Genomic DNA, 16,487 nt, shown 5'->3' on the forward strand with positions numbered 1-16,487 from the left:
TGGACACTTTAATAAAATCTGATGAACTTTGAAAAAAAAAAAAAACTTATTTCGTGGCTCACTACTACTCTTACAATGACAGTGTGTCAGCATTTGAGTGCCTGAAGGGTGAAGATACCGTTTAGCAACACTTGGAAGTATGAATTTTACTTCCAGTGAGCGAGGGGAAAATCAGTGTCTTTCAGTTTTATAACTAAATAAAAATAAATCAAAACAACTCTGCGAGATGGTAACATTGAAGTACTTGCATAACTCAAACATATCTCTAAAAGAACTTTCAGAAAAAAAGAGAGACATCCCCAGTTATATTAAAATATAAGTTTGTGTTGCATCTCAAACTTGATTCTGCATTTTGGATGTGACTAATAGATAAACTACAGGATTCTGAAACCTCTGCGTCTGAAGGTCATCAGGTTGAGCAGCAGGGGGCGGCAGAGGGACACTTACCATATTTAGTAGGAAAGGTCTCCTCGTCTGTGACCAGTTTCTGACAAAGACTCATTACAAAGTCAACGTACTGGGGAGCAGTGCACTTGGTCTTCTTTCCCCTCTCGTCATACCAGTAGTATATTCTGCAGACACAGAAAACACACCTCGATGAAACTACAACGTCTGTGAGGCATAGCAATACTACACCTTGGTCTTAATGAGTCAGAATGATTTCCACAATCATTGTATGCTTGAGAAGGCAAAATAAACAAGACTACTTCCTGAAATCTGACAAGTAAAGTGATTCATTCAACACACAACAAGCCGGAAGCAGAGTTCAGGTGACGGAATGGACGGAAAATTTCATTTATTTCCTCATTCAAGGAAAGCGTAACTTATGCGAGCGTGGCTTTTTCCGAGCGTAGCCCGTGTATGCTAGCTCACATACAGGCGCAGAAACATGCTCGAGCTGGTATCAAGTTCGGATGTTTTCATTCCAGTGTACCGGCGAAGCCCTTTGCCCCCGATGCTTTCTAATCAACCACATTCCCCGCTGTCACGATAGTGGATTGGATACTGGTTCTCCCCTTCTCTCCCGGGTAGTCAGTCCCATTGCCAGTCATAAAGGCCCACATTGCTAAGCTGTATGGGTCACAGAGCAGGTCAGCGACACAGAGCTAGTCATGCTGGTGTGTCACGTACAGAGACCAGTCAGTTGCGGGCAGCTGCTAGCCCCCCGGCACGGGAGGAGAGACTTACACTAAACTCACAAGATTGGCATTGACCAAGGGAATGACTGATCAATCCAGGTCAATGAGGAAAAATGGGGAGGGGCCAAAACAACCCCTTTTCTTCATTAATGCTTAATGGTGGGCCAGCATGCAGGATGTGATGATGATTGTCAGAGTCAGAGAGGCCAGATGTTACAAATCCCTAGGAATTTAAAGCGGCCCCTACAGAGTCTCCAGAAGGAGACCTTCCGACCGCCAACACTTGCAATGCACTCACTCCCCCGGACTGAAAACGAGACACAAGAACCCCCCCCTCCACCCTCCAGAAGCCACCCATATGTAGTCATGCCATGACTGTCTGCAGTATAAGGTGTAATGTTGCTTTGCTGGATGTCTGTGAATGTGTGACACCGTCTCATTGTAGGCGAAAGGTTTTAAAAATCCAGGTGTTTCCAGGCTGTCCACACGTTTGCGTGTGAGAAAAAATGACTACATTTGGCCTCCACGCTGCGCTTCGCTGATGACAAATGGCAGTATAGATGGATCAGATGCTGGCATGGGTTCTTCATACTGCTGTTGGGCAAGTCTAGTATGGAAGTGGTTGTCTTGAGTCATAGCTAATGACCAGTGCGAGCATGTCCACCTGGGCCTCTTATCCATGCAAAATGGGTTGAAATAACTACCAAATGGTTCTGTTCTCTCATAGCTCATGGAAATGTTTTACCCTAACCCTGACCCAAAAATAGCGTGGAGTGCCGTCTTTGGGCACGGGCACTGAGGAAAGGGTGGGGCAGGTGGCGGAGGATGGCAGGATCGCTGAAGCAGGGCCTTGCTCGTCAGCTTTCACGGGTGAAAAGTGAAAGACTTACAACTTTATTTTTAATTGAGGAATGACAGGGCAAGGAGTACATATTTCTTGGGAGTACTTTCCGCAATTTGCAAGGCAAACATAACATCTCTTCAGATTCCAGGCGACGATAGCACAGTTTCTAATTCTCACGTGTAAATTAGAAACGGTAGCTTGAGGGGACAGCAGTGGAAAAATCCACCCTTGACTAAGTGCTTACCTTGTGACAGGTTTGTCATTCACAGCAAATGATCACACATGCGTCATATCTCCACATCACTATTTTTTTGTGTTGCCCCAGTGTGCGCAACCGTTTACTCTGCAGAGGGAATTTTGCTTTCTGGATGTGTGGGTAATCTGGTTTTTCCAGCCTTTTGTACACACCAGGGGAATGAAGGATCCCTCCAAAGACAAGGCCTCACACATCGAGCCTAACCCCACCCTGACAGGGCTAACTAGAAAGATAAATACTTACAGATTGTCAACTCCCCTCTCTTAACATGACATTCAATAGGTTTCCATGTTGCGGTTTTCCTAAACAAACAGCCACTGCTGCAGTAGTATGGAGCTTTACTACTAACAGGAGGAATTAAGCACCTGTGGACAGGTGCGGTCTTCTAAAAAAAGGCAGTTTTTAACCCGGGATCTGTTGTCAGGGTGACGGGTGGGTCTTTGTGATGTAAATACATTATCATGTACACAGGCTTCAGGTAACAGTTGCAGTCAGGGGGAGGACAACGGGGTAGTGTAGGTGAAGCAAATTCAGCTCTGGAAACTGAGGGAGCTGCGCTTTTGTTCTTAAAGTTTTATCACATTCCGTATTGAGCTTAAACCATGTCATGCATATTTTCATTGTTTTGCTTATTACTATCCTGTCTTATTCATGCTCAGTTTTAGAATTGCATATTCATATTACAGCTGACTGTATAATATTACATATGGATCCATACCGCAGACCGATTGTGAAAATTTTTTTAAGGCAATAATGAAGTAAATAAAGTGTACATTTGGATGTGAAGTGTGTATATCTTCTTCGCTAAGGGCAAGCTAATGGCCAGCTTCATTAGCTGCTTCCTGTCCTGTCGATAGAAAGCTGTGCAACAATATCCTGTTGTTTAATGTTTCGCTGCCATGACTTTATCTGATTGTCTAGATATAAACGCAGCGGAGACACAAAGGTGCTATACTTGCTGTTCTGCAGCTCTTAAGTTAAAAATACAGTTCCCTCTGTGACGTCCGAGCTGCATGCTGCACATTCCAAGATGGACCGTGAGGGCAGCTGGACAAAAAAAATCAAAGGCAGTACAACCTCTGACGCTATCAGAGGCGCAACGATTGAAGATACTGTCGATGGAAAATGACATTTCTGATTAACTTACGTGTTGCATGCTGTCATGGCTTGACAGGTGTCCCCAGTGCAGAACTCTGAGATGGTGCTGTACTGCAGGTTGATAAGATTGAAGAATGTTGTCGCTGTAGCAACGACAAGAACAGACGTCAGCATGTCATTCAGGGTGTTACATTTGCTACAAAAGGAAAGCAGAGCATTGGATGCGGTTTCCAAAATGACACGTTTTATTTTATGACTAGGTTATTTTACATTTAGATATTTAGACATCAGACAGTTTTGTATCATGTGGTAGACCAACAGCATGTCAAATTCAATCACAAGCTGAATTAAATGAAAAGATAACAGAATGTCGTATCTATGCCAGGTCATAAAAGTTAGGCCGCTTATAGCACTATATCAGAAGATGGACATCAAAAATGTCAGAAAAATAAATGAGAGTGAAAACTGTGAATGAAGGAGAGACACTAGATAATCTCTGCTACCAGCTACCTTTTCTATGTTGTTTTTTGTTGTCCTTTTTACAATTCAAAACAGGCAAATCGTGGGCTACTTGCAGAAAGCCTACATTTCAGCTGGTTCATAACAATTAGCTACAGCATAGAAAAGACAGAAAAAAGATCATATTCATATCATATTAAATTTTCTCTTTAGGTTGATGAATGGTTGGTTTGATAAATTGACGTGCTCTTTTAACACGATTCCAATGTCCCAATTGATGAGGATGCACACCCACATAAACCTTCACTATTGTGGTTAGCGCGACTGTCACGTGAACAGTAAACCAACCAGTCGTTCTTTCCTTTAGCATGAAAACAGGGGAGTTGGCTAACGTCTCCGTAAGCTGCTGCTGGCATCTTTTGAAACTGAAACAGGTATTTCTTGTGTAGGAGGAACACCTTGGCAAACAACAATCTCTGGCAAATTCCAGTTACTTCGGTGTTTGATGAAATTCATTCATTCATTTTGACCAGGTCAGTGAGGCTGTGTACAATTGACTTTAGATTTGGCTTTACCATAACAATAATCAGGGCATATTTATTGAACATTTCCTTGTAGCAACACAAAAAATCCCAACAATGAAAGAATTAAAATCTTCAATAACAAAAAACTCGATAACTTTAACGTTGAAATTTTGAAAATAAAATGTTCAGTGTTTTTCTAGAGTTAGAAAAAAAAAATAGGAATAGTAGGCTGAAGCTATTTAAGTTGGCAACAGGTGGATCAGCAGGTCTGCCTGTGGTAAAAAGGGAGTAATGTATCACGTCACTGATGCGTCACTGTAATAACTATACTGTTTTTATGTTCATGCTACATTAATACCGTAACTCTACGATCATGTCATGACTGACTAAATTACATACAGCCATTAATAACTCTCTCATGACGACTGGCCCAAAGGTTTTATATATGATGTGTAGGCTTCTAATGACCGAGGCCCATAATCTTTGAGCCATCCAAAGCTATTGTTGTAGTTCTAAATTTTTTAAGCCATACAGCATTGGTTTCTGGGTGAATGAGCCACTCTTTCCGGATTCCAGTTCGATCCAAGCTTTGTTTTTCTGAAATGAAACTAATTTCACATTTGCAAAGTTGCACTGCCCCTAAGTGACACGTCCCTTTCATACAGAACATGTCTGAGTAGAATTCACCAGGACCCATTATGACTGTTCGTCCCACTGATTCCAACACCTTAAAACAAATGGTTGAAGGGAAGAATGATTTACAGTTTGATACAAGTCCAAACAAGGTGTTTTACATAATATCAAACTTGACGCAGAACATATCTTGACGTGTTGGAACCTGTCTGAGATTTTATCAGTTACGATTTCAAGGGAAAAGGAATACTTGTTATCTCTGTTTCCTGTGCAAATAACTGGCTGATTTCAATTAAAACCAAAACAAAGTCCAGGACCCTCAATCAAACAGATCAGCCACTGAGAATTTACAGATCTGTTGAGATGACGCTCTTGATAATAAGCATTCATTTCAATGGGGGGGGTCAAATCTTTGTAACAAGCTGGTAAAGGGTGTTGCTGGGAACAGGCTGGATGCTGTTCCAGACCTGGAACATGTTAAAGGTCGGGTTCTAAATCCGGTCAAGCTCCGCTGGAACATCTCGTCATTTCCAGATGACATGTGCATACGAACATGGAAAAACCAACCCAAACCTCTGGAGAAAATCCAATCTGAACTGCACAAAGTAACTTTTCGACACAAATATGATAATTGCCACCCCCTCACGAGGACAAAGGCTTTTTGGGATTGACATCATATTTATTTACTCTCTGAACTAATGCTATTGTGCTTTGCTCTCGTTAATGTTTTGTTCAATTTCTTCAAAGTACTGTGTCATAAACGCCCGCAACAGCCCCCGTCACTCACTGTTGCTGGCTAGCCATTCGTTGAGGTCTATCTCTCTTGGCAGCACCACAAGCTCCTTGAGGTCAAAGTCCACCACCCGGATTTTTGTGAACTCTGGTTCCAAGTACTGCTTCTTCTCTTCTGCAGGAGGCTTCTTTCCATTTGGCTTCGTCTTTGACTTCCTGCAATAAAGAGAACGGGGAAGGTTGAGAATGTTATACATTTAATTTGCTGGAACTGAAGAGCTTTCGAGGGAAATTCGTACATTTCCGGTAAATTTGGAAAGTAAAACAAGCTATGTTAGACAGCCTGCCTGGAGGATTTCCGGACAGGTCCACGCAATGCGAAAATAAGATATAACATTCAACCAAAATTGTCAAGAAGGGCCACTAGTGAATACAAATCAGTGCAAACATGTAACTGAATACCTGACCCGAGATCACCTTTTAAGAGCAACAAACGGTTACGAAAATCGGTGTATCGCTTGAACACGGCCAATTTTCCACAACTACACAAGGAGCCTCTTTTGCTGGATCCGATCCTGTAGACTGACCTCTGACCTAATGTGAAGTCTTCAGCCTGAGTCCAGACTGCCATCCCGAGTGCCTTGTACTTCCACTGCGACTTTTAGCATGGGAATGCCATATCACACTCTTCCTGAACTTCTAGGTCTATTACCCCCTCAATGCCCCCCCTATCTGGTGTCAAAGGTTGAAAAGCTTTATACCCGAGCGAGGAAAAGAAAAAGAAGCCGGGTCTGTCTGGGTCTGTGGTCACTTAGACTCAGAGGTTGAAGACTTATTTACTGACTGCTTTCCAGTGTGTCATCTTTAATGACGAGAATTTGAGTGTGCGCTGATCTTACATTATTTGATTCTCATGTTTCACTCACTGCCTCTATCTTTGGTTTTCTTGTCTCCTCCCTACACACCCACTTTTTCCTCCCCAGTCACACGCTCACATCCCCATCCGAGGAGTTTGGCAGCCCTGACTGCAGGACATGTGAGAGCTGTTCCATTTGTGCTAATGATGAGGGGACCTTTCTAGCAACAGCCATACCCTTCTCCATGTCACTGATTTTCAGCAACAACATGCCCTGCTGTTTTATGGGACCAAGGTGACGTCTGTTTGGGTTTTTTTTCTGCAGGAGATTTAGGAAGTGAGTGAATGGGGAGGAAGGCGTGCAGAGGGAGTGAAAATAATAAAAAGGAGGTAGATTGACACAGGTCCAGCTGATATCCATGGGAACAAATAAACACTTGCAAAACATGACAGGACTGTGGAGCATGAGGCTCCTTAGCCAAAAACCGTTGGACAGTAATTCAACTATTTAGGAAGCATAGCCCTGTTGTCCACCTCAACAAACAAGGGAATGTATTTCATCATGAGGTTGCATAGACAGCATGCATCCTTTTACTCTGTGAATATTTGAAATGCACCCTGTTTTTCATGTCTGTTCCCACTAAGCACATGACACCAAGCAGTGCATAGCTGTGAGCCTCTTCATGTTGAACACTGGGAACCAGGTAGAAGCTGAGCTTGTTCATGTTCTCATTTGTTACCTCAAGTTTGGCCAGGGTATTTCACATCTTCCTATTAGGTGGACCCATGCTTGAACTCATGCCCTCGATAAGATCACACTGCTGGCTAATTATTAATGATTGGCCTTGTTTTTTTTTTTTTCTTTTATGAGCTCCTTCATGCACACATACCCAAACAGCATTTTTGTTTAACCAGAAGACCCGGGCCTCATCTTTTCTGCTCTTTCCCTTCATCGGTCGCCAATTTCCCATTGACATCCCCCTCCCCAATCACCAAATCTTACTTCATCATATCTTCTTCTCACTTTTCCCCCATATGCCACAATAGACAAGAAAACTACTCATGAGTACATTCAGATTCAGGTGCTCTGTGTGGTTTTGTGCTTTGAACTACATGTTCCGTCATGTGAAAGAGCTTTACCAGGGGTAAGAGCTTCATGCACAGATACCGTCAGGTCTCACAATTTTTCAAAGGCTGTGCTAAGCTCCTAAGAAAGTGCTCGGCTCCTGTGAAAGGTTCAGCCCCCTACCCCTCCTTTTTCCTTTTGAAAACATTCTGTCTCACTGAGCTATTTCCTGCTTCTCTCCCTCTGTAATTTCAGCATTTTCCATGCAAACGCCCCCTCATCTTTGAGTGAACATTTGTGTGGTAAGGGGAGGTGAAATTCTGGAGCCCTTAGTTTATTTTAGGATAAATAAAACTTCCTCAATGCCAGAATTCCTCCCCTCATACGTAAAGAGTCTGTCCTCACTCCACACACACACACACACACACACACACACACACACACATACACACACGCAAACACACACACGCACACACACACACACACACACACGCGCTTCTTGGTAAAGTTCTTCCATGCAAGTCTTTGCCATAAAAGGCAGCAGATGCTTCTTTTGCTCACCAGATCAAGGCAGGCCAAACAGAAGGAGCGGAGAAACCTAGGCCAGGGTTAGGCACATGTTTGCAAGCTGGAGGTGGAGAGCGCTACAGCCTGTCTGGCACCAGCCGATGACGTAGACTCAGACACACTGCTCACATCGGGCAATCATGCACTAAGAGCCATAAGGAAAATCATGTGCACAAATTTGCTTCACTTTAAGCAAATGAGGCTGGGAAACAGGAAGTGAAACATGCCAGGCTTTATCAGTAATAAAAACAGTAAGGACATGGGGTTGTGTAGTCAGGTGACGTGGAGGTCATCGTCACGGAACCACAGGCTGACTGACCCAGCAGCTGTTCAACTCCATCTGTTGGCAACTGCCCCCCCCCCTTCACTTTTCCCAGCAACACAAACCTCTTAAACCAATAACCTTTTCTTCCAGATAACACTACTACTGACTGGTTCATTCACAACGCTAAGCACTAACACACCTGAGGCTTCCAGTACACACATTTGAGCAACCAAACAACCCTCGCTGCAGTCCACTTTCTCTTTTCACTGCCGACCCAGTTCGTCACAACAGCTGTGTAACAAGCGTAACGGGCTGTGTCACAAGAGTGCTCAAGAAAAGCCGAGAAGAGGCTCGTCCTGTCCGGTCTGGCAGTTTATCCCACTTGTCCTCGTGTGCACACATATGGCTCTTTCTCAATGAAAGAGGATCAATCATAACTGGCCTTCTGATAGTACATAATTAAGCTGTTGTAGCAAACTACAGTAAGTTTCTGTAGAGAACTGAATGCTCTTATCTCCCAAAACTTTGTGTTAACAGGAGATAACCTCTGGAAGGTACACCACAAGCCGTCTCATTCCCAGGCCCTGCTTCCAATTAACCCTGGAATCACTTGAGGCCACGGCACAGAGCTATGATGCAAAATTAACTTAACTGCAATTCTAAAATACTATAATTTGCTATTAAAAAGGCCCTCCCTCTCTCTAGCCCTCGTAAGAGAAAAGTTCCGGCTGACTCCCTCTTTCCTTTGTCAGAAATTGCCAAAAAAAGCTTTCACGATTGGCCATAAATGCAGTCAGATTAGAGCTCATCTCAACAGACAATTAAGAAGGGGGTGAGAGGTACTAGTCTAGTTTAACTAGCTGATACAACCATTCACTCTCATTCACACCTATGGATAATTTTGAGTCTTTACTTAAACTACTACATGCATTTGGACTGTGGTAGGCAGTCCCAGGCAGTAACTCCATGCTAACTCCACACAGCCTCTTGATTCATATTGGAACCCTAATGCTGTGAAGCAGGAAGCCCAAGCACTGCACTACAGCACACTGCAAACACAATGAATTCTCAAAGAAATTGTGATGAGATTTATTTCTATTTTTGATGCATTCTTTTCTACAATAGGCAATATTTATAGGATTACATTGAAAAACTACTTAAAAACAGTGTCCATATTATTTCATATTTCATTATTTTGTATGACCCAAGTGTGTTCAATGCACCCCAGCCCATACAAGCCCACTGCATTAGTGCTACTTTTCAAATCAATAATTGCAAGTTTTTAAAATTATGCTTGAATCGATTTTATGAATATTCACTTACCCTTTCTACCAAAAACAAACGCCCGTTGGTTGTACAATCTCAGACATTCTTTCCACCACACACCATGCAATCGCTTAAGGTTTTCTGCTTTTATTTGCGTGTTTTAAAGTCAGAATCCTGTTAACACTGAACCTGTAAAAAAAGACTTTCCCCTCAAGCTCATGGCACAGGCTAAGACTGATATAATGGAGCTGTTGAACTGATCTTCTGGATCACAGATGGATCTTAATGTTAGCACATGGATAAAGTTAAAGTGTTCCAAAAGCAGTGAGTAGCGCATGGAACCGTCCAGCGCTGACAGAAAAAAGGTCTACCGTCAGCCCCCTTCTCATGACCAACAATACACAAGTGCAAAATATGAAGTTAAAGAAAATGTAGAAGCAATATGACCATAAGCACAGCAAAGATTTCTAATTATCTCGGTAATAAAAAGAAAATCTAGGTTAATGGCTGTGTGTCACCATCTGGCTCGGATACATTACCGTTTACTTGAAAACAGACCCAGTGATCTGATAAGCTTGTGACAGATAACAAGAACTACAGACACAATTACAAATCAAACACTTCTAACTGACCTGACCTTCAAACAAACACCTGGGAGGTGAGGGGAAGAGCCTTAAATACTTCCTCTTTTGTGAAATGATTATAGGCTCAACTGTCTTCGAGATTAAAAGAAATGTAGTAAAAATCAATGGCGAGAGAATATCATTCAAATTCTTGCTGATAAGATGAGGCCCGAGGAAACGAGCTCAGCCATTTTGTAAGAAGAGAACTTCGAGTAAGGAAGACCAGTTTTCCCCAAGCCAAGCCTCCTGATCTATTTCAGGAATCAAATTGAATACACCAAATGGTTCTTTTCCCTGAAAAACCACAGGCAGAAAAGAGCACGCAGTCTGAGCGTACCAAGAATGACCACAGCAGCCATTATGGGGCTAAAAAGAGACAGGGTTAAGGATGGACTAAACCAAAGCCTTGGTCTTGCATTGCTTAAATCATGGCAGAAAACTTTATCAAAGCTATAGATGAAGTTTCAGTTCGGTTAAAATAAACTATTTCTGGGGTTTAGAGATAAGAGGAAAATGCAGACAAAGAAGGCGCAGCTGCCACATCTTAAATCAGTCGCATCACCGGGGGCGTCAGCAGCACTGCAAATCAGTAAATACTAATTGTTGCTAGGGTGTGGGCCTACACATTTAAATGCATAAATGTGCACACAAACACACTTTAACTTCTAACTCTTTCTCCACATGATTATAGCAAACTCCTTTTCCCCCTGCTACCCTGTGCTGAATCCCATCCATTCAGTGACTCTCAGCCCTGAAGAGAAGGTAAGGACCCCCTGCCACTACCATAATGTAGCCTCATCAACATCACAACACACACGTGTGACAGGAAGGGGGGGGGTTGCTGCTGTTAGATAAGACTGGGACTCTGCTTGAGCACATGGCAAAGGAAACTTAAGAAGGATAGTGCTGGTATTGATTTGCCCTGATAGATGCAATGAATACGAGTGCCCAGATCACTCCCATGACCCGGGTGCCTGCAGGATCAAAATGTGAAGGATGTGTCGGCATGTATGTGTGACTGTGCATGCGTGGGGAGTCATTTTACATTCTTAAATCAGGCAATATTATCAACCCTCCCTCTCAGGACTTCAAGCAACTCAATGAGTAAGTTTACCATTTATTATGCTTCTACGACAAGGGTGTTTAACCATTCACTGATTGAGGAAACAGGTTAAAAATTAAAACCACTATAGTGAACATACACACACCCTTCAAAATCCTTTATCCTTGTTCACCAAGATTAAGTATTTTGTTCAACCTTTCCTTTGATGGTGAAATGGGAAATCCCCGGTGTGGCTTCCTGGTAAAACAAATTAACTATGTGTACTTTCTAGATAACCAACTGACTTCAGTTGAGTTCCTGACAAAAAAGGTGCAGCAGGACATGTCTCTGCCTGCCAGTCCCTACACCAGACAATACAAGCAATATAGTAATTTTCTCTGCTGTGTCCATTGCCGTCTGTGGAGGGAATGCTAAGATGGAGGACATACTCGACTTTCATTTTTACAATGTCACAGAAGGCGGCGGGTTTTGAGGGATGGCTTGCGTGGGAGCACACCTATACCCTGATTTCAAAGATAAAAAGGAAACTTGACAAACGTCGGGGCTGTTTCCCAGAGGAGCACATCAAAATGACATCATAGCTTCTGCACCTGATGAACGGTCTTAGTATGTAGTAGTAAACTGGGTTAACAGGAGACATGAAGTTGTTTTTTTCCCACCAGAGTTGCAACTGATTCTCTCCAGGGCTTCTGCATGACTAAGATTGTTGTTTGTGACACTGCAGACAATCATATTTGGGTCATACATTCTCTCAGTGGAGGCTGGTCCATATAGCCAGGAGATGGCCTCCAAGATTTATTAAAAACATCAACCTTCACCAAATACACATTGTCTTAAATGCTAACAATTTTGTTTTCTACATTTTGAAATCGGTCCTCGGATGAACATTCAAGAATCAAGACTTAAGAGGAAAAAAAAAAAATCAAAGTTAGCAGGTCGATTTCCTGCTGTGCTGCAGAATTTACCAAGAAAGGATCAATATTTGGTTGTAAACTATACAATATATTATATTTATATGATGTACATATCTATAATTTGTCAAATATAACTACATATTGCTGACTGCACGAGGACAGTGTCGCATATCTCGTGGCTTCGTTAGGGCGAGATGGAGGTACGAGGCTTTCCGGCCAACAAGTCGCGGACTGAAAGCTCGACTGACACGGATCGCGGCGAGCCCAGGGCCGGTACAAATTCAAAAAACTCTATTTGTCCCTTAGGAACGATTACTACAAGTAACTGACCGCGTATTGGCTTCGTCTGCTCCTATAAGACTTGTACAGTAAATAGACGCACGGTGCCCTCAAAACCTCCAACCCCCTCCCAAGACACAGAGTGAACCTCGGAGGGTAGTTTGCCTCTTTCTCGATTCATGGAAAGTCTCCACGATTTCATGAAACATCCGTCCGCAGAACCAAACAAAAATCGCTCTCCGCTGGATACAGCGATTTGAAGTCAGTAGTTGTTTGTTTGTTTGTTTTTTACCTTAGAACTTTCCCGACCGCCTGCAGCACCATTTTGCAACTTAGTCCGTTTTTGGAGTTCCTCTGCGAGTGCATGTCCGTTTTCTCTCCGGAGAAGGAGCAATAATCTCCGACCATAGTTTAGCGCATGAAGACGTATCTGAGGACTCTAGCTTTCGGCTCACCGCCTGTCCTTCTCTCTCTCAGTGAGGAGTCGCCGCGGTATCGGCTCTGCCTTTAACTGTACGAACTACAAGGAAAACTTTGTTAAGACTTTAGATTTAGACACGCCCACTCTGGCGACCGTCGTCCAATCGGCGGAGGGGAAAGGGCCTCGGTGGACGAGCGGTGGTGACGTCACAGTCTGCCCATGTGGACATGGTCCCTGCGTTTCCTTCGCGTAGTGACAATGAAGCAACAGGTGGTCGCCAGGAGAATGCGGTTACAGCCGCATAAAAAAAGGTGCTGCTACATTTTATATACCTACGGTTACGCAAGAGCTTTACCAGCGCCAGCTTTCGCTTACATCTCTACCGAAGAGCAGCGACAACTCATATATTACAAATGTTACTTTATTATTGCGTTAATGCTTCTCTGATGGAGTTCGGGTGCAAGAGGCATGTGATAATCAAGGAAGCAACTACTGATAAAACCCTTACATTAGAAGAAAAAGTTGCATACGCTTTTCTTTATCAAGAAATCTCATAAATGGGCTTATGTAACTCGAAAATCATGGCGCAAAAATCAATTTCAAAACTTGAAAGCGACCAATGCAGACTTTTAGATAAGTTTTCGATACAATCTGTTTGCTTTACGTAAATTCACTAAGTCTTTTCTGCTCACACTGGCACTACCTGACCAACCAGTGTTTTGTCTGCTGGGAGAACTAGTGCCAGGTTAAGCATGGCTCGCTGGCTGAGAGAGTGTGGCAACATTCCTCATGTTGTCTCTGAACTTCACCTGCACCCCCACCATGACAGACTATCAGCAGCCAGGCATGTGTGAACACGCCTGGATGCCAAAACCCCGATTAGTTAGAGAATCGGGCAGATGTTTTAAGGACAAACACATATTAGGCAGTGACTTGTCGCAAAAGCATAATTTAAACGCTGATCAAACTATCAACATAAAAGAAGGGCCAAAACAGCAATCAGGCATAAGATGAATCAGACAAATAAACACAGAATTTTTCCAAGTAAGAGATCACAGATGATCGGCCCCTCACTCCTCTCCCTTTAATTATCACAAAACAAACACCCATTCTTCCCGGTCCTCTGTTCATATGTTTCCCCCCTCTCGATCCACTCTCCTCAGACTCATGTTTTTTTACCCCCTGAATTCTCAGAAGTACCTTGCAGGACCGCGGTGCTGCTACACAAGGAGAAATGTCCCAGCTAGCTGATGTAGCATGAAAACACACACACACACACACACACACACACACACACACACACACACACACACACACACACACACACACACACACACACACACACACACACACACACACACACACACACACACACACACACACACACAAAATCTATGGGATCGCAGGAGTTGCATGCACTCTTTGTGTCTTCACGGGTGTGAGCTTTTGAGAGGGACATAAAAAATGATAAATAGGGTGGGTTTCTTATGCGTGTTTATCTATATGTGTAGTGTTTGAGTGTGGAGAAGTGTGTGTGTGTGTGTGCCTTGTCTTCAGACATGCCGATTGCACCTGTTTATCCTGGAGGGCTAAACCCTCTGAGGCCAGGCTTGTTTATGCTTAAAGCCCCTATGATCCGAAGGAACGATGTGAAAGAATCATAGGGGCGGTGGGACTGACAGGCGCCTCTCTGCACCCTCACCCTGCATGACTGCCTGCCTTCCTGCTGACAAGACTGGGGGTGCATGCCTCTCCCAGCACAGCCAATATTGGACCGGGGTTGGATGGGAGGAGCTGGGGCCATGAGGGGCTCCTGCTGTGGCGGCCGTGGGGAGGAGCAGGGAGTGGGAAAGAGACCAGAACAAGGCGCTGACTTTTCCCCCCCTGCGCTATATATAGCATCTGCAAGCCTGGCCAACCCATAAAGAATACAGTGAACTGTGCAGAAGGGGGAAGGGGGGCATTCTGTGCGTGTGTTTTCCTAGTAAGTGAAGGATGTACCAATTGAGTGAGTAAACAGGTGAAAGATAGAAGTCTAGGACATTTTTAGCGAAAAAAAAAACCAAAACAGATATGGGGTGTTTTGTTTAGCATCATGATTTTTTTAATATTAAGAATGATATAGGGGTATAATAATGCTCTGTAGCATAACATGTTAAAAAAATACAATTCGTAATGCAAGAACAAAAGGGCAATTTCCTTTTGATTTCTTGAGCAGAAAAGAAGTCCTAATTAAAAATGATGGTAAAGTTGTGAACCACAAGCTGATCTGTTGAAGTACATTGGGTTATTTTGATAGTTATAGTTGATGTTAATAGTCACATTTTATTTTGGAAAATTACTTGAAATGTCAAGAGAAAACACAGAGAGTCTGCTGAATGTATAATGCTCTTAATGAATGAACACATCAAATAATGATTGACATGTCTTCTCTGACCCAAGCAGATTTGATCCCAAAATCCCTCACACTAATTATTTTCCCTGCATCATCCAGCAATACTTTAAATGTTTTTTGTTTCTTATTTCACAGTGCATACTGCTTTTGAATTATTCTGTGCCTTTTACACCATGTAGTAAAATGCATATAACCTATGAGGCACTCTACCCTAAAATAGTATATTATTTCACTATCCAAACCCTAGTTCCGATCAACCAAGAAAAAGCAGTGGGTTTTTGTGATGGAAATAGAGTGCTCCAGGAACTTTCCATTAATTTACCTCTAACTATTGGCTCTGTGTGGCCAATGCAAACAGAAGTCCATTCAGGATCACTGGTGCTATAACCGGACCTCAAAACTCACTGCTGGGTTAGTCTGTTTGGATAAGGTTTTTGACAAATTTAGGCATGAAGCTAAAACATACTTTCTTTAAATTTGGGTGGCACTTATTTCTAACATGGTTCCATTGTCACACCTGTGCTCTGTAACGTTACTGAGTGGCAGGCTAGAGTGCAGCAGGTGGAGACAAATGTTGCCATTGAGCCCCGCAAATTGGATTCATCAGCCAGCTCTTATGCAACTTCTGACGTGGATGGAAACCAATGGCCACATTCCATTATCTGGCAGACAGAGGTTTACTTTTTCTACTTTGCTGACGTCACAGTCCACTTCCTTTCCTCTATGCAGACAAGACATGGTATCACTCATGTGCCACCTGCATTGACTACACCAGATGTTGAGGGGATTACTGTGCAACAAAAACGCAGCTTTTCACAGCCAGCGCAAATTAGAAAAGGATGTGTGGTGCAATGGATGACTGGAACAGAAAGAGAGTTTAAACAGGCTAATTACAACAATGAAAATGTGTAGAATATCACATTTATAGCATAACATTGGAGTGTCTAGAATCTGTACTTCTGCTGTATTTCTCTATTTTGAAGAACAGACCTAACAAACTGCCTTTAATAAGCCCCGGTCATTGAAAGGCACCCCATCCAGAAGCATAGGCAGCCATAACACAACTTTTTTTTTTTTTAAAAAACAC

At 43.0% G+C, this 16,487-nt stretch overlaps 1 protein-coding gene across 6 annotated transcripts in view; it reads right to left on the reverse strand.

Moving 5' to 3' along the window:
* The window catches only part of mob2a (MOB kinase activator 2a), a 64,087-nt gene that overhangs the window by 2,085 nt on the left and 45,515 nt on the right, over positions 1–16,487 (reverse strand). For 4 of the 6 annotated variants that reach the window (XM_086162640.1, XM_086162636.1, XM_086162635.1 and 1 more), the window contains exons 2-4: positions 5,741–5,901; positions 3,387–3,480; positions 448–572 (exon numbers count right to left, since the gene is read on the reverse strand). In XM_086162640.1, the coding sequence (XP_086018766.1) occupies positions 448–572; positions 3,387–3,480; positions 5,741–5,901 (380 nt within the window). Of the gene's footprint in view, positions 1–447; positions 573–3,386; positions 3,481–5,740; positions 5,902–6,272; positions 6,786–12,876; positions 13,080–16,487 lie in introns of those variants that run through there. The other 2 variants (XM_086162637.1, XM_086162638.1) reach the window with 2 other exon arrangements.

The sequence above is a fragment of the Fistularia commersonii genome, chromosome 17 (genome assembly GCF_037954325.1).
Source record: "Fistularia commersonii isolate RoL2024-O1a breed Wild chromosome 17, RoL_Fcom_v1.0, whole genome shotgun sequence".
Classification (NCBI taxonomy): domain Eukaryota; kingdom Metazoa; phylum Chordata; class Actinopteri; order Syngnathiformes; family Fistulariidae; genus Fistularia; species Fistularia commersonii.